At 46.0% G+C, this 18025-nt stretch overlaps 2 protein-coding genes across 2 annotated transcripts in view; one reads left to right on the top strand and one right to left on the bottom strand.

Annotated features, from left to right (window-relative positions):
• HDLBP (high density lipoprotein binding protein) overlaps window positions 1-1015 on the bottom strand; it is a 39453-nt gene extending 38438 nt beyond the window's left edge. The window contains exon 1 of the mRNA XM_069865202.1: window positions 870-1015. The gene's annotated coding sequence lies outside the window, so the exon portion shown is untranslated. The remainder of the gene's footprint in view (window positions 1-869) is intronic.
• A 3066-nt stretch (window positions 1016-4081) lies between these two features.
• On the top strand, window positions 4082-17960 carry SEPTIN2 (septin 2). Its single transcript, XM_069865266.1, has 12 exons — window positions 4082-4117; window positions 5176-5296; window positions 8645-8731; window positions 9601-9724; window positions 10419-10553; window positions 10778-10895; window positions 11205-11306; window positions 11605-11750; window positions 12462-12545; window positions 15066-15123; window positions 15651-15763; window positions 16173-17960. The coding sequence occupies exons 1-11, from the start codon at window positions 4109-4111 to the stop codon at window positions 15753-15755; spliced, it is 1089 nt and encodes a 362-aa protein (XP_069721367.1). The 5' UTR covers window positions 4082-4108; the 3' UTR covers window positions 15756-15763; window positions 16173-17960.
• The last annotated feature ends 65 nt before the right edge of the window (window positions 17961-18025 follow it).

Raw genomic sequence — 18025 nt, 5'->3', positions numbered from 1 at the left:
CTGCTGCAGGGAGAGCGCGGGGCGTGACTCAGGGGTTTTACCCGGTCCCCAGCGGCTACCGCAGCGCAACGGGGAACACAACGGGGACGGGGAAAGGCATCGGGGGGTGACCGGGAGGAATAGGGGACGCGGCGGGGAGGGGGGGACACACAGGGGGAAGAGGGCGACGGGGTTGGGGGACACGAGGGGAAAGGCTGCGGCGCGGGAGGGAAGAGGCGACGAGGAAGGCGAAAAGGAACCGGAGGAAAGCGGCGGCGGCAGAGAACGGGGAGGGGAAGTGACGGCGGGGAGGAGGCGGAGGACGGCGAGAGGAAGCGGGGGTCAACGGGGGCAGGGGGACGGGAGAAGGGAGATGGCGGCGGGGAGGAAGCGGACGGTGGGGGATGGGGAGGCGAAAGGCGGGGGCGGCCACACAGGGGAAGGGAGGCGGCAGAGGGAAAGGAGGCCGCGGCGGGGGCAACGGAGGCCGCGGCGGGGGGGAGGAGCCGCTCTGCGCAGCCCCCGCGCCCCATCTCTATGGTTGCCGCGGGACCCCCCTCGCGCCCCCCGTCTCTATGGTGGCGAGGGGAGCGCCCTCCCACCAGCCCCACCACCCGCGTCGCGCCCCCTACCCCCCCCCCCTCCGGCGCACGTGCCCCGCCGCGCGCCAATCGGCAGCGCCGAGACCATAGAGCGGCGCGGGGCGCGCGCCAGACGTTCCGCGCGCGGCGCCCGTCTCTCTGCTGCCGCCATCTTGTCGGAGGCGGCGCACACCGCCCGTCCGCCCAACCGCGCCCGCGCCCGCGTCCCGCTCACCCCTGAAGCGCTTCCCCCCACCCCCTACCGCCTCCCGCGACGCCGGCGCGGCGAGGCGAGGGGCCGGGCTTTACCTCTAGTAGGCCCACAGCGAAGCCTATGCTGGGTACGAGGCCGAGCGGCCAGCCGCCATCTTGGGGAAGAAGAGCTGTGCGTGACCTGCGGCGCGCGGGCGGACCCTGCCCGGCGGTTGCTATGGGAACGGGGGAGGCGCGGCGCATGCGCACTGGGATCACCCGTCACAGTGGGCGGTGCAACCCCTTAAAGGGCGAGGCAGACGGGTTGACCACGCCCCCTCCGCCTCGCAGCGCGCTGGTTTGGCCACGCCCCCTCGGACTGCGCAGCCGATTGGCCGCTCCTCGAGGTGGGCGGGGCAAGACCGTGGCCACGCCCCCGTAATGGACGTAGAATCCCATTGGCCCCGCCCCATGGGTCTGAGCAGCCGATTGGCCACGCCCCCTCTAGGTGGGCGGGACTTACTAAGGCCACGCCCCCCCCCGCCGGCGCGCGCGAGTGGCGGGAGCGGAGGGGCCTCTGTGTGCGGGGCGCGAGGTGAGGGGGGGGCGAGATGGGAGGAGGGAGGGGAGAGGGGGGGCGTGGGGGGTAGGGAAGGGGATGGGGGCCCCTCCGTGAGCCCTCCAGGCCGGGGGCTGAAGGAGAGGAGGAGGGGGATGGAGGCTACAAGAAGGGAGGAGAGGACTGGGTGGGGCTGCAGTTGATGGGGAAGGGGCCAGGGGCTGGGGGAGGAAGAAGAGAAAGAGGCTGAGGGAGAGGAAGAAGGGGAGGAAGGGGCTGAGGGAGAGAAGGAAGAAGAGAGAGTCTGCAGGAGAGTACAAAGGGGCTGGGGGCTGCAGAGTAGTAGTAGGAGGAGGAAGGGGCTGCAGAGGAGGAGGAGGAGGAGGAGGAGGAGGAAGGGGCTGCAGAGGAGGAGGAGGAAAGGGCTGGGGGCTGCAGAGGAGGAAGAAGGGGCTGGGGGCTGTGGGAGAGGAGGAAGGGGCTGGGGACTGGGGGCGGCTGCAGGAGAGGAAGAAGTAGAGAAAGGCTGGAGGAGAGGAGGAAGGGGCTAGAGGAGAGGAGGAAGAAGAGAAAGTGCAGGAGAGTACAAAGGGGCTGGGGGCTGCAGAGGAGGAGGAGGAAGGGGCTGCAGAGGAGGAGGAGGAGAAGGAGGAGGAAGGGGCTGCAGAGGAGGAGGAGGAGAAGGAGGAGGAAGGGGCTGCAGAGGAGGAGAAGGAGGAGGAAGGGGCTGCAGAGGAGGAGAAGGAGGAGGAAGGGGCTGCAGAGGAGGAGGAGGAGAAGGAGGAGGAAGGGGCTGCAGAGGAGGAGAAGGAGGAGGAAGGGGCTGCAGAGGAGGAGGAGGAGGAAGGGGCTGCAGAGGAAGAGGAAGGGGCTGGGGGCTGCAGAGGAGGAGGAGGAAGGGGCTGCAGAGGAGGAGGAGGAGAAGGAGGAGGAAGGGGCTGCAGAGGAGGAGGAGGAAGGGGCTGCAGAGGAGGAGGAAGGGGCTGCAGAGGAGGAGGAAGGGGCTGGGGGCTGCAGAGGAGGAGGAGGAAGGGGCTGCAGAGGAGGAGGAGGAAGGGGCTGCAGAGGAGGAGGAGGAGGAAGGGGCTGCAGAGGAGGAGGAAGGGCCCAGGGGCTGCGGGACAGGCTGGGCTGTGGCCCCAGGGCTTGCAGGCGCCACTCTCTCCTCCTGGGCTGCGGGGAAGTCACTACAAGGCTCTTACACCCACACTGTCCCAGAAAACTCCAGCTGGGTGGTTGAAACCGGAGGGTTCGGAACATGATCGACGAGCTCCAGAGGAAAGTCTGGGCTGCCCCTTCCTGCGTGGGAGCGCTCAGCCGCTGCCCCAAGGGGAATGATGTGGGAAGGATCTTTCCTGAGAGATTGCTGTGCTTGGTCCATATATTAAAGCGTGATGTGGCTGCAGCCATCGGCATAAACAGCTCTTCTTGGTTCCTGGGTAGCCGTGAGAAACTTTCCTCTGCTCTTTGCCTGCCCTGGGTGACAAACAAGCCTCATGAATTAAAAGAATGCTCTTCTGTGTTCTAGCAGGATCTAGTTTTGTTTGGCGGCGAAAATCTCTCATGGAGAATGGGTAGACAGGGATCAATGACACCACTCGGCAGGAAACGCTCTTGGAAGGAGGAGTTGCTGTCTTTGCAATCTTGCAGGATGATAAAAGTCTCTCAGATAACCCCTTTAGTGGTCGAATGCTTTGTAGGTCATAGGCCAGCATATTGACTGAAATACAGACCTTGCAGACGTTCTGTTTTGGTTTTAACATGAAACTTCCCTTGAGAAGCCTCTTTCCCAGTTTTTATTCCATGTGCGTAATCAGGTTGCCAGGGTTTTGTCAGCAAGTTCAGCTTCATGTGAAACCACATCGGGTTGTCTCCTTTAGCATTTTTCCTGTGTTTCTCCCATCAAAAGACCTTCATGGAACTGGCTTCTTCCTTACTGGGGAGAGGGAGAAACCAGATTGGTAGCTGTTCAGAGTAAAGTAACCGTGATCCGGCTCACACTGAGGTTTTTATATTGCCGTGGTGAATTATGTGATCTCTCCAACTCCTCCAAGTCGTTGCGATAGAGGCACTCTTTGTTTGTCTTTGTGAAGAGACTTTTTTTGCATGGAGGTGTTAGAGGACAGATTTTTTTTTCCCCCTGTCTGCTTTGTATGGTTGGACTCGATGATCCGATGGGTCTTTTCCAACCTGGTGATTCTATGATTCTATGATTCAAAGCGATGCAGCTGCATGAGAACATCTTTTCTTGGCAAGAGAAGTTGTAATGACCGCGTTCGCAAGCATCCAGAGGAAAGAGGAAGAGAAAATATTTCAGTGTGATGCTGTCTATACTAAACGCTCGAGGGTGAAGGGAAATGTTGAGGGGAGGGAGGCCTAAAAATACTACGTGAATTGGTTTTTTGAGCTTTGAAAAGGCCGTTTCCTGTAAGCAGCAAGATGTCTGTAAGCAGGGTGTCTGGTTTGATTGGTTTCCGGAAAGGAAATGGACTTTTTAGGCTTCAAAATGGTTTGTCTCGACTTTAGCACCCCCACTCATGTTGAGTGGATTTATTGTCCAGTTGGACAATAGGAACGATGAAAATCTTGCCCTGCCTTAATATCAAGGAGTCAAAGACTTGTCCTCCGAGCAGCAACTGACACTGCTTCAAGATCTGGACATCCAGCCAGGAACGCTGTTTCAGTGACATAATATATTGGTTTGTGTTTTGTTGGGTTTTTTTTCCTTCTCATATGATTCTTTATAAGCTGAAAAAGATTCTTGTTTTTCCAGATTTGTTCCTGAACTTCCGTAAAAATGTCCAAGGTAAGAACAACATTTGTGTCTTCCAACAGAACAACATGAAACAAGTATTTTGTTTTTAAATATGAATCTGCACCAGCAGAATGCGTGACTTGCATCTTGTTTGGTGGTGATGTGTATGCTAAACTACATAAGAGGGAATGTACATTTAGAAGGTGTAATATTGAGAGACTGAGTGATGTAAAACACAACTTTGTTTCCTCCAAGGAGGAACCTCAGCCATAAACTAACCTTGGGAGGGTTTTGTTTTGATTGTGGAGCTGCATACAAGCTGCCTGGTGCATTTTCATCGAAACTTCCATTCTGCTACTGTGTTTCGAGCAGGAATCCTTTAAGAAAAGAATATTCTTAGATTTAATTTCTTCATTTGCTGCCAGAATCGACTGATCTTCTGGAGAAAAAGCTTCATAAACAATGTGGTAACTTAAAAGTATTATTGATGAGGTGGGATTTATCTAATTCTCAGCCCCTGCGTTTGCTGTAGTAGGTGGCACATCCCTGTGAGCTGACTGGAGTGACACGAATGCTGGAGGGTATTTGAACAGTGAGTTTAAAGAGGGAAATGAACACATCTGAAGCTTTCTCTGCACTGTTTGCAGCCGTGGGCGTGTGAAACACTGCTGTGTAACCGTCCCCTGCCCCATAAAAGAGATCAGGGGGCTGTTGCTTTGCTATTTGTGCCGTGTTTGTGTGCTAAAAGCAGATTAGAAACGGTCGTGTTTTTATTTAAGTCTATAAACATTGGACAATTTTTAACTTTAAGAAGTGTGTGATCAGTGAATGCACTTCACACTTGAATAAAGAAATGTTTGGGGGTCTGTTTCTTTGTTACTGAGGGAGATCTTGGCTGGGCAGCTGAATGAATCAAACTTGTTTTTAAAGACTCCAGGTGAATGCAGTTGTTCTGTATTTCTCTGTGAGACCGAGCAGCAGGAACAGCCACGTAGCTTTTTCTCTGTACGTGGTGCAGCTTCGAACCATTTGAAATGTCGGAGAAAAGCAAATATACAAACGTGTCTTGAGTGTTTGCTTATTATTGTCTTATTTTATTGTCTTTTCAGCAACAGCCTGCTCAGTTTACCAATCCAGAAACCCCTGGCTATGTTGGATTTGCCAACCTTCCCAATCAGGTTCACCGAAAGTCTGTGAAGAAGGGGTTTGAATTCACTCTTATGGTGGTTGGTAAGGAAGTGGTTTATAGTCTTTCTCAGAATTAGTGTTTGTTCACAGGGAGTTTGGAATTAAAATAAATATTACTGCTTCTATTGCAAGGCTCCAGCTTGCAGCAGAAGCTCTTCTGTTCCATAGTGTTTAACTTTCTGTTCTAGTTTATTCGTTCAGGCTGCAGTTTTTTTCAACGCTACAAACTAGGGCTGAATACACTGATAAGTTCGTGGGAGAAGTGAAGAGATCTTGCTGGTCATCGCTTGCTTCCTTCTCTTCTTTCTTACGGCTTCCAGCATTCCATTTAAAATGGAAATCACAGAGAAAAGCATTTAAAATGGAATATGTCTTTTGATTAAGAGAGTGGAGACTATTTTATTTAAAATGTATGTTTTGGTAGCTCAGAAGAGTCTGAGCTCTGGTCTTCCCAACCCTTCTAAACACACTTTTAAGAGTGAGAATTGGATTGGTTTGATGTGAACTGTGACTTTTAAAATTGATCTTGATTTTCTGTTAGCAGTTATAATTTAAAATTCAACTCTATTTGTTATTTTGTTAAGAATCTGTGTTGATATCTAGAATGGAAAGAGAAATCTAGTGTGTCTGCAGAAATACCTTGATCCTCTCGGAAGTCGGTGTTAATTTTTACAAATTAAGTAGGATCCCAAATCACACTTGGACATCATCTAGACTGCTTCTGGTCACGCTGCTGGGGACCTGGAGCTTCTGCCTTCTGGTGTTTGAACTCTGTAATTCTCGCTGTTGAAATGGGCTTTTGCAAAAGCATCGCAGCAGAATTAGGTTCTTTATTACTTGTTGTCACAAGATGTCAGTCCCATTTGTGTGATGGCTTTGTCCAAGAGAGATCACAGTGGGAATGAGCAGGGGAGGTGAGGTGATACATGACAGGAGGTGTGTAAGTTCTTAATTGTTTTGAATTCCAGGAGTTACAGGAAGAGTCTCTCCTCCAGCCTTTCATTAGGTTTGCTAAATGACAGCCCTAGCATCCCTTTTATCCTGTTTCTGTCTTTGGTAGTTTGGTGTTGCACCAAGTTCCCTGATTTTTGTCTTCCTAGGATTTAATGGAATTGTTTACTGTATCTTTGGATTTGCCTAAGGCAGTGTCATCATGGATTTGTTATAAAATCCAAGCGTAAAGACTATAAGCAGATGTTTCGCATTATGGAATCCACTCTTCAGAATTTACTGCTCAGTGACCATAAAAAGCTGAGCGGCTCTGAGAAACAAGAGATGCGCTTTCTCTGCCGCAGCCGTGCTTGATTTCCAGATCTGTTTGAGATTAATCACTGACATTGCTGTGTGAAACAGTTCTGGCCGAACGCTATGGGCAGTTGTGGACCGAGCAGCTGTTTCCAGCCTCTTGGAAGTTAGAAAATAGAGAGGAAATGACATGGTGTCAGAGTGACAAAACAGTGAACCCCACCCATGTTCCAGAGTCAAATGTAACTTCGCAGCCATTGCCTGCCAATATTCTAAAGGATAAATGGAAACTGCTGGGAGGAAAGTAATGTCATTGAAACTTTGGAATGCTATTTTAAGATACACTGGCAGGGGGAGGCAGTTAATGTAAGATAAGATAAACTGCGCTTTAAATCGTTGATTATTTCAACAGTTTGGAATGTGAATTCTTTCTCTTGAAATATGCACAGGGTTTCAGTCTGCTCTCTTGTGGGTTCTATCACAATGCCTGTAGTGAACTGTTATTCTTCATTAAATTGCTGTGCTGCTTAATTTTTGAGCAGGAGAATTCTTTGAAAGCCACTCCAACAGAGTTCTAATCAATGATTTTTCTTCTCCACCTTTTTTTTTCTGCTATTGTTTCTGGTTGGTTTGTGAAAATATGATCTGGGATCTATGACAGTTTGGCTGATTGGCTGTGTTGCTCCAAAGAAATCTTAACCACTTGTATTTATTAACACTTTTGTGTTCATTCTCGTTATTGTGCTATGAAATAAGTGTAAGGGTTCGAGGCCAGGCTGGATGGGGCTTGGAGCAACTGGATCCAGTGGGAGGTGTCCCTGCCCATGGCAGGGGTGGAACTGGATGGGCTTTGAGGTCCCTTCCAACCCAAACCATCCTACGAATTAGTCTGTTATTTCATTTGAGAGTCACTAAGGTCTAATTACTGTGGCCAGTGCTTTGAATTACTGCTCTTCTCTTTGGTTCTTGACAGTCACTATGAAACGTGATTTGTTTTACCTGTAATATTTACGCAGACTGAAGATGTGGAAGGTGCCACTGGTTAAAATCATAGTTGTTTTGGGTTTGCTGGATTAAGCCTGTGTAACCGAGTTCCTCTGGCTGCACATCTGTCTCACGGGTGACATCTGATCTTGAGAGATGAATTCTGTAGCTTCTCACCAAATCTTTATTTACAAAATAATTCCATCTCTTGTCTCTTCTGCTCAGATATTTCTGTTGGACTCTGTTGCAGAAGAGTCTGTGTTACGCAGGGGGATCATACAGCTCGTCATTTTTAATATCTCAATTTTTTAAATTAAATCTGTCAGCACATGAATTCTAGAGGAGTCGTTCAGTGAATTGAAGTACCGAGCACTTTAACTTGCTGGTCTTTCTTCATGCTGTATGTGTTTGTTCTGATTAAGATCTTGATCTTTAGCTAATGAGCTGGCTTTTGAGCCTTCCTCGTGGCTCACTCAGTAGCCCTAAAACACAAATATATTTACATTATGCTCTGGTTCATCAGTGAAAAAACAGCTCTGTGAAAATGCCATGTCACGTCCCTCTTCCCTTGGGTTCTGGTTTGCCACGTAGGCATCGAAAGCAGAAATACCTCGTGCAGCAGAAAGCATGCCTTAAAAAATCAGGAGACACAAAATAGGAAATTTTAAGTCTGAATTGATCCAACCTTCTCCCGAGTGACAGGACAAGAGGGAACGGTGTCAAGCTGAGTGAGGGGAGGTTGAGATTGGACATCAGGAAGGATTTCTTCACAGAAAGGGTCTTCAAACACTGGCAGAGGCTGCACAGGGAGGTCGTGGAGTCCCCATCACTGGAGAGGTTTAAAAGGCAGGTGGATGAGGTGCTCAGGGACATGATTTAGTAGTGGGCAGGGACAGTTGATGATCTCTAAGGTTCTATCATTCTATGAACTCCGCTTGACTCAGATGTAATTGCAGAGGGAGCTCTGAAAAACTGTGTTATAAAGCTGGGATGTAAAAATTGCTATTCTTGTGTAAACTTTTCTAATACAAAATTCAAAGCCGTACGTTTTAAAATCACGATTAAAAGGTTTACATTTAACATGAAATTACGTGTAGTCAGGTGATGCCGTATGGATACAATTGAAATTAATTATGTAAATGTGTTTATGTTGAATCATAGGTGAATCTGGATTGGGAAAATCTACGTTAATCAACAGCCTCTTCTTGACAGACCTTTACCCAGAAAGGATAATCCCAGGAGCTGCTGGTAAACACACCTTTGTTCTAGTTTCTGTTTTCTCGTGGATTTTTGGAGTTGAATGCTTTTCTCTTTAGATTTTAGTAACAGCCAGCAGTGATTTCCAGCTGTGATAATTTCTGATGTCCTCCCTTACACCTGGGCTGTTGGATAGAACTGGTTTCCTCTGCACCCAGAGGGTGTGTGGAGCCCTCAGAGATGTTTGTATTGGCGCCTGGAAAGTTGATCCCTTCTTGCACGTGGGATAAAAGTCATCGTGTCGCAGTCAGATAAGCAATCGACTAAAAGAACTGGAAACTGTCTTTAATTTTTAATCGGGAATTCTAAACATGTGCATTGTTTATTCCTGCTTAGGCTTGCGACTCGATTCCTTTGCCTTGAGCTGATATTTAGTGAATGTGAGCATCACCTCCTTCTCTTCTTTGGGGCTTTCTGTTAACCAGGGTGTACAGTAACTTAACAAAAGGGAATATAATAGGAAAATAGAGGAAGATGCTATTTCCCCCACCTCTTTACACCTTGTTGAATGCCTCACTTTAACTATCAGCTACTGGGATAAGTTATCACTTCTCGCTTTCAACCTTTGGAACAAAGATGCACTGTGTATAATTCAGTGTTGTTCTCCAGTTTGCTGATGATAAACAGTTCATTACATTCCCTTTTGCCTGAGTTTCTATGTTATATATAAGAACCATATGAAATCTCAGATTCTGAAGAACTTAACTGCACAGCAAGACTCAGTACTTATCAGGGCTTGGAAGGGAATCCATGCAGTAACATTAATTTGCTCGCATCTGCCAGTTAATCTTCTGGGATTCTCTCAAAACGACACAGTCTTCTGACTTCTATCCTGAAAGATCATGTTTATTCTCTTTTAGAGAAGATTGAACGCACTGTGCAGATCGAAGCCTCAACAGTTGAAATTGAAGAGAGGGGCGTGAAGCTCCGCCTGACGGTTGTAGATACGCCGGGATATGGGGATGCCATCAACTGCCGAGACTGGTACGTGCACGGAGTATCTGTGGAGATCAACATGCATTCTCTTTTTCTTCTCAGGGGCGAAATAATTAAGTGTATTAATGCTGAGCAGTTCAAAGGAGGGTGGCCCAAGTGGCAGCTCCTGGAAGGTGAGCTGTGGGGCCTCCAGCACCGGACAGACATGGCCCTGTTGGAGTCATCCAAGGGCTGAAACAGCAGTGAAGAAAGGCTGAGAGAGTTGGGGTTGTTCAGCCTCATGAAGAGAAAGCTCCGGGGAGAGCTGGTTGAGGCCTTTTAATATTTGGAGCAGCCTGGTCCAGTGGGAGGTATCTCTGCCTGTGGATCATATGGATTTTAAAGGTCCCTTCCAAATTATTCTATCTGTGATTTTAAATGTATCTAGAACCAGAAGCTCAGATTACGTTGAATGTGTGTGATTAATGCCAGTCAAAGGATAAATGCTAACCCAAGAGAAATTTGCTGCTTTATCTTAATGTAGATAAACAATAGGCATGTTGTTATTCTAGAATTCAATTAAAAATTTAAGATCTACGCTCTTCTTGCAGTCTTAAAACATCACCATGTTAGTTTTTGTCTCTCAGCAGGCTGGTTCATCAGCAGAATGTCTTTTTGTTTTAATATTACTTTTGAAACGTCCCTAGGATTGCTGTCCATTTGGGAATGAGCGAGATTTCTCAAATCCATGTTTGTTTTACAGTTTTAAGACCATAATCTCATACATTGATGAGCAGTTTGAGAGATATCTGCATGATGAGAGTGGTTTGAACAGAAGACACATCATAGACAACCGGGTTCATTGCTGCTTCTATTTCATTTCACCATTTGGTCACGGGTAGGTGTTTCTCTGTCTAAATGATTTTATTTCAGGGGGTTGGTTTGTGCATGTTGACCTAAATGTGCAGAAACAATTGTCATTGCTTAAGGAAGTACTAGAGCTGCTGGAAATAATTGTGTGTGTTCTTTCTGTCTCTGCAAAGACAGAGATCTGTCTTGGTATGAAAATAAACTGCTAATTAAGATAAAATCAATTAAACTTTTTCCATCTTTTAATTTTAGCCTTAAGCCTCTGGATGTTGAGTTTATGAAGGCCATTCACAACAAAGTCAATATTGTCCCTGTGATTGCAAAAGCTGACACGCTTTCTCTGAAAGAGCGAGAAAGACTAAAGAAAAGGGTAAGTGTTTTTTCTAGCTTGGAGAACAACGTTGTGCTGCGGTAACAGCAGCAAAGTTGCTGCAGAGAGGGGCGTTCTTATTCAAACCTGCCCTGTCCTAGCCAGGAAAAACATCTCAAGCGCAGTGTCACATCATTTAAGATGTAGTTTGAGATCTTGTAGATTCTTTTATTGTGGATTTCACTGAGAAATTGTCCTTAAAGTGTTGCCTGTGAAATTACAGGGTGGCTACATTTACAAGTAAATTTACCTTAAAAGTACTGACTTTACATGTGTATTACCTCATTTTTCATATATTCTAAATCTCAGATTCTGGATGAAATAGAAGAGCATGGCATCAAGATTTATCACCTGCCTGATGCTGAATCAGATGAGGACGAAGACTTTAAAGAGCAGACTAGGCTCCTGAAGGTAGGGCTGGCTTGCTGGGTTACGTCTGTGCGTAACATGCTGTCTCTTTTAGAACTGCTCAGTGGGATTTAGAACAATGTGTGTTCTGTGGCCTGCGATGAGACCTCGAGAGAGTCACCGTGTCCCTCTGCTCAGTCTCTCCTCTCTGGAAGATGGTGGTAACAGTGACTTTTCTTCCAAGAGCTTCAGATTAAAAGCATTACAAACTTACTACTGCAATAGGCAGTGCTGAGCAGAACAAGAGTTGTTCTTGGAGTTGGTTTTTTTTCTGGTAATTTTGGCATTTTTTGGCTTTCAGGCCAGCATCCCGTTTTGTGTAGTTGGATCCAATCAACTCATTGAAGCCAAAGGTAAAAAAGTTAGAGGCCGACTCTACCCATGGGGTGTAGTTGAAGTGGAGAATCCGGAACACAATGACTTCCTGAAGCTGAGGACCATGTTGATGTAAGTTAGAAAATTAATTTAAATGGTAGTTTTAAAGAAAAAAAAGAACTTACCAGGAAGACACTCGGACACTGTGACGCGTGTTTGGATCAGTGATGGGATCCTCAGAGGATTCAGGATTGGTCTGGGGAAGGCTGTGAGCACCAGTGTTCTGTCTTAGGCCAAGGCACACAGGCTCCGTGGGTTCTTTCCAATCTGAATTATTCGACCATTCTGTGAAAATAATCTCTTGTCCAACTCTTTGGTTGAACCAGCGTTGCATTGCTGGTCAGATCCCAAGAGAATAAAGTAGAATGCTTCACACTTTGGGCTTGTTTACATCTATTTATTATGGTTGGACTCAATTATCCAGTGGGTCCTTTCCAACCTAGTGTTCTATGATTCTATTTCTGTGCAGATACATATTTGCAAAGGGCCGGGCTTCAAACCCCACTGGTTGGGTTTGTTCAGGCTTTGCTGCTCTGCTTCCCCTGCTCAGCAGGACTTCAGCAAGTGCCCCAGCCAGGCAGACAGGGTGTGTCAGGGCTGCCCTAGGACCTGACGTGGTCTCTACACAATTTTTATTGCATGAATTTAACTTAAATTAGCTTCTAAATCATTGTTCAATGGGTTTACACGCTGAACGCTTTGACTCAGTACATTGCTGAGTGTCGGAGTTGGTTGAGCAAGCTGATGTGACATAAGGATCTCTTATATTTTTTTTTTCTCCAGCACCCACATGCAAGATCTTCAGGAGGTGACCCAGGATCTTCACTACGAGAACTTCCGCTCCGAGAGGCTCAAACGAGGCGGCAGGTTGTCATCTCATGCTTACGTGTGGTTCTTCCTCGTCTGAATTCACTGCTTGTGCTCTCTCTCGCTGTCTTTCGTACCATTTCCTTCCTAGGGTTTGTTAGATCATGGATAGCTCTGTAGCTTCAGTCAGAACTGAGTTCAGTGCTTATGGTGGGCATAAGAAAAAGCATTGCCTGAAGCTGAAGAGGCAGTTTAAAGGGTGTAGTTTGATCTCTGCTGTGTTGTAGGGATTGAACATGGTTGGATTGAAGAGTTTGAGGCCAGTAAGTGGGCAGATGACTGATAAATGTCTTAAGAAATCTTAATTTTCAGAATTATCAACTGGAGCGCTTGGACTGGGTCTTTGAAAAGAGAAACTCAAGTCCTTCTGCAGCACTTTATTAAATATGGTATAAATAAATTTTTTTTTTTTTGACAAAGCAGTCAGGGGATAATGCCTTTCAACCCTGTTCAGAGCTGTGGTGGTTAGGGCCCGGCTTTCCTGGTAAGAGAGGCAGCACACCGCATTTGTAACTGAAACAGCAGGGTTTATACAGCTGAGTTTGTCAGTTGTTGGAACCCAGGGTTTCCCTGCTTTAGATTTTTCAATTGCTTCTCTTGGTTCAGCCACTAGAGGGTTTCCTAACTGCACTTTTCTGTCGGGTTGATTTATTTTGCAAAGCTTTTTCCATCTGTTGCCACAGGTTTGTCACGTGCCTGGTGGCTTTTTGGGAGAAGGAGTTTGCCTCTGCCTGTGACATTGGCCTACAAGTCAGGTTTTGCCTTCAGGCGAGACGACGTGCCCTTCTCTCTGACTTTTAAATCCTGTCTTCTGAAGTTCAAGATAAAAATAAAGCAGTTTTGCTGAGTTCTGGTGCCCGTTCTCCAACAGGCGTGTAAAGAGGACTTGGCAGTAGGAGAGCTTAAGGTCACGCAGAGTTAAAACATTATTTAGCCATTTATAGAGGATTTAAGGTTGCTCTGCCAAGGACCTGTGACAGTTGCTGTTAAGTTGGGGTATCTGTGAAACTAAAGCATGTGCTTGTACCTTGGCTGGTTAAGCAGCCGACGTGCCTTTGTTTTCATGTCTGGAGTGGTGCTTGGCTGTAGTTACGTTGACTGTAAGTGAGGGCAGTTTGAATGTGAATTTATTTCAAGTTTGCCCTTACCACACCAGCAGTGCTTGGCAATTAGTACTCACTGACTGCATTCACTAATGTTTTAGAGGCTTCTGGGCACAAGAGGGGTTTTTGACGATCTGTTTCTCTGTTAACCTTTAAGCATCAGTTGGTTTGCTTTGTGCTTTTGATGACACTTGTGTGATTAAATCTGTTTGCCAAGGTCCCCCATTGAAATATGGGATAGGAAAACATTTTTCACGGAAAAGGTCATTGGGTGCTGGAACAAGCTGCCCAGGGAGGGGGTTGAGTCCCCTTCCCTGGAGGGGTTTAAGGGACGGGTGGACGAGGTGCTGAGGGACATGGGTTAGTGTTTGATAGGAATGGTCGGACTTGATGATCCGGTGGGTCTTTTCAACCTGGTGATTGTATGATTCTATTCGCAAAACAGGGAATCTTGAAAATGTAGTACAGAAAAAGATTCTTCTGCTTAGTTCCTCAGTGTAAAACTGGATGTCTCGATTAAGCAAGAGTTCGCCGAGATACTGGTTGAAGGCATTTACTTAGTTTTCACAGGACTAGTCAATGTTTGTGCCATTCTTTATCGTGTTGTGCAAAAGAAATCTTGTGGACTTTCCAAAATAAAAAAGGTGACTATACTAGAAAACTATTCAAACTGCAAAGTTGTAAGTGGAGCAGAGGATAAAGAATTCCTTCGACTGGGAGGATTCCGGCTCTGTGTGGCAGTTGTGTGTCTGCCGTGGATTTTGTGATGAGCCTTTTAGATGGTAAACTTGGTTCATGACATTAGTTTAGTAGTGGATGGGGACGGTTGGACTTGATGATCTCAAACGTCTTTTCCAACCAAGCGATTCTATGATTAGAGGTGGCATAGAACTGCATTGAAGGAAGGTTTTACCTGGAGGTGGGCAGGTTTCCAGAAGCAGGATTTCTTAGAGCACTGCTTATTTTACATGTTCCTTCCATACTTCTGTTAACAACTTGTCCAGCATTACCTCAAAGTTACATTTTGATTTCATTCTATTAACTTACTGCACCAATACAAGGGAGGAATCGAGCGCGTTTGTGATGTTTCTGAATTTGCTGTATCTGTGTGGTACCCTAATTGCCATCAGGCAGGAGATGTTGTGCACAGGTAAACTGCTGTGCTTCAGAATCCATTTTTATCGATTCCTACATGTGAAGATCTGTCATGGTTTAAAGCCATAGCTAGAATGGTTTATACTTGTTGTGGGTGTGACTTTATGAAGGAGTAAGGAGTAGACTGAGTGCTGCTGTGTGGAGAGCATGTTTCACTGATGTTTGTGTTCTGAGAGCCTTGATTTTTGTCAATAAAGCATTCTCTGGAAGCTCAAAATCTGGAATATATGCACATTATTGAACGATATTAATTTTATTTTAGGAAAATAGAAGACGAAGAAGTAAATAAAGACCAGATTCTGCTTGAGAAAGAAGCTGAAGTAAGATGACAGAACTTTATATTCTTGTGATGGGGGAATTTTTATTCTTGTATCACTACTTTAGATGAAATAATTTCTGTGATCTTGGTAATTTGTAAAGGAAAAGGCAGAATTTGCTAATACAAAGTTATTCAACGTGTAGTAACAAAGAGGAGAGCAAAGAGGTGTCGAGGAGTCTCAGGATACGGATTTATTGGAACAGGTGGATCTGGTAAAATGTCCGACTCCACCGTGCTGCTGGGAGATGGGTGTAATGCCCGCTGTGTGGGAGGGAGAGCATCCTCACGTGAGTGCAGGTTCTAGATCAAGCAACCCTGCTTGATTCAGGTAGTAAATTCCCAGCCTCCTGATGAATGAAGAAGAGCAGTAGAGGATGATGCTGTCACCTGAGATGATTACCCATCAGGTGAAGATAATGCAGATAGGGATTCCCTCTTGAATCGGAATACTGAATAGCCCAGTGGCAGCAGAGAGTCATATTCTGAGGGGAAATCAGGTTGAAGGATTCTTCTGTGCAACTTTTCTAGCTTCGGCGCATGCAGGAGATGATTGCGAGAATGCAGGCGCAGATGCAGATGCAGATGCAAAGTGGAGAAGGAGACGGCACCGCAGTTCCTGCGCACCACGTATAAAGTGTTAGGTAAGATGTGCAAACAACCACTGAAAAGAGTTCTTTTTCAACTTTTCAACTACTCGCTGTGGGGCTTGGTAGTAAGAAATTTGGGAAAAGTGTTTACGAGATGGGTTTGCCTGGGTTTTGGTGTTATTGATTTTAAAGGTTTAACTGCTGTTTGTGATGTGGAATGACTTGGAGCCGCAGTAAACATCAGTGTGGTGCTGCGTGTCTGTGTGGATAGATGTGTGGACATGTTCAGATTTTCCAGAAAGCCAATACAATACACGCTGGCAGGAGTCACAGAAGGAGTCTTTGTCGCTGTGTAAACAGGTGATTCTCAAACTCAGGAGGAAGACGTTGTTTTCTTGTGGCTTTTAAAACCTCTGCAGTTCTTTCAGGGTTCTCAAGTCCTGTTTTTCTGTCTTATTTTCAGATGGCTTCATACCCTGACGTTCTGGAGCTGAGTAACGGCGCTGTTACACCAGAAAGGAGGCCTTTTACTCGACGTGTGACTTGGAGTTTGCTTTAGGATTTAATGTGGAAATGCAGTGTGGTAACTCTCGTGATTTCTATTTCGTAACACGTAGCCAGTCAGTATTTTATATATTATACACGTTTGACTTTGGTTTAGTTTAGTTATTCTTATTTTTAGCTTATTTTCAATTTCCCGTTGTATGAGGGACACAAAGTAGACACTGAAACTTTTCTAGCTTGATATGGCAATAGATAATATTCTTTGGTTTAATATGGCTTATTAGCTCCCTGTTTTCACCTTCATATTACGTGTAGAAAACCAAGCTGTCAGCGATACCTTGCTCAGGAGCAGGTAGCAGTCACCTCTCCAAGGATCCCCGTGAGGTTCATGCCGTGTTTACAGGGGTGTCTGTGAGACCTTCAGCCCTTTTCTGCCTCTGCTCAGGGCAGGCGACTTTCTTGTCCTCTGCAAGTCCTGAATTAAAAGTCAAGCATGCCTTGTGTCTTAACAAAAGAAGGGAAAATGCCTCTTGAAGAGGCACACTGTATTTTATAAGCCAGGCATTATTTCCTTCAGATATAACCTTGACGGACGTATAGTCTTTATTTTTTTGCCTAAAATCTCTTACTCTATTGCAGATAATTTTTAAGAGTTTCTCGTAGGTCAGCACATATCAGCCCTGCTATTTTCTGGCTTCTCATAGCCAAATAAACTTGAATAACTCTAATATTGTTAAATAAGTTAGACCCCAAAGAGCAGTTTTCTATGCATAGAAAACTAGAGCCAAATGTGTAAGCAATTCTGTAATTCCCAGTGAGTATTTTTATACTGTTTTTAGGGCATTGCAAGCTGTTCATTGTAGCATAAAATACGTACGAGACACTTATCTGAAGTGCCCTGTGCCTGATGGTATCGATGCAAACTGTATCGAAGGTCGTGCTCCAAGGCCAAGCAGCAGTATTCGTTTTGAAGGGACTCTGGGAAATTACATGGGTGGTTTTAGGGTGGTTTTAGTGTGGCTGGACTTCTACTGTTCCCTGTACCCGGCACTGTGTGTGCGACACCAGCCGGCTGCACGCGTTGGAGCGCTTCAGGCAGGCAGGAAGGAACGTGGATAAAGCCAGTGATCAGATTTCCTGATCTGATCCCTTAAAAATGGCAGCTAATAAATAGATAGAATTGCAACTTTCTTCTCTTCTCAGAGCTCAGGTGCAGCTAGAGAAAATTTTTTAATGTTTCTTTGAAAAAAATATCAGGATTTGTGCAGCAAATGTCTAATTCCAGTGATTCTTAAGTGGCTACAGTAAATATAAACCTGCTAAGCAACTGACATTTTCACCTACCTGCAACTGCTCTGTATAAATTGGTTTGTATTTGAATCTTTCTAAAAATGTGAAGCCAAGTCCTGCCTTGCAGCCTTTGCCGTGGAGCTCCGCTTTGCTTCCCGGTAGCGATTAGTGTTAAAATCTGGCACCCTAGCCTTGACAACAGTGCAGATGGGAACCTTGCTGTGTGACGAGATGGAGCACAAGTCCCCCATCATCAAGTATTTACATCTAAAATGTAGATGGACAAACATGCACCTCAAAGTTCTTGTCTTGCTTTTCTGAAAGAGCAGGTGGAAACACCGTAGTGTCGTGGATTGTTGGAAAACACCTCACCACACCCATTTATTTCTAAACGGTTTATATATTTTTGTGAATCAGTTGCAAATCATAAATTTACTAAAAGAACTTACTATAAACACTTTTTGAGGTCTCATGCTGTCCTTCAGTTGCCCAAAATCTCTTTGTTTTTTCTGATAACGCAGT

The sequence above is a fragment of the Phaenicophaeus curvirostris genome, chromosome 10 (genome assembly GCF_032191515.1).
Source record: "Phaenicophaeus curvirostris isolate KB17595 chromosome 10, BPBGC_Pcur_1.0, whole genome shotgun sequence".
In the NCBI taxonomy this organism is placed as follows: domain Eukaryota; kingdom Metazoa; phylum Chordata; class Aves; order Cuculiformes; family Cuculidae; genus Phaenicophaeus; species Phaenicophaeus curvirostris.
The sequence above is the reverse complement of the archived record's forward strand: the minus strand, read 5'-3'. Positions and strand labels throughout refer to the sequence as shown.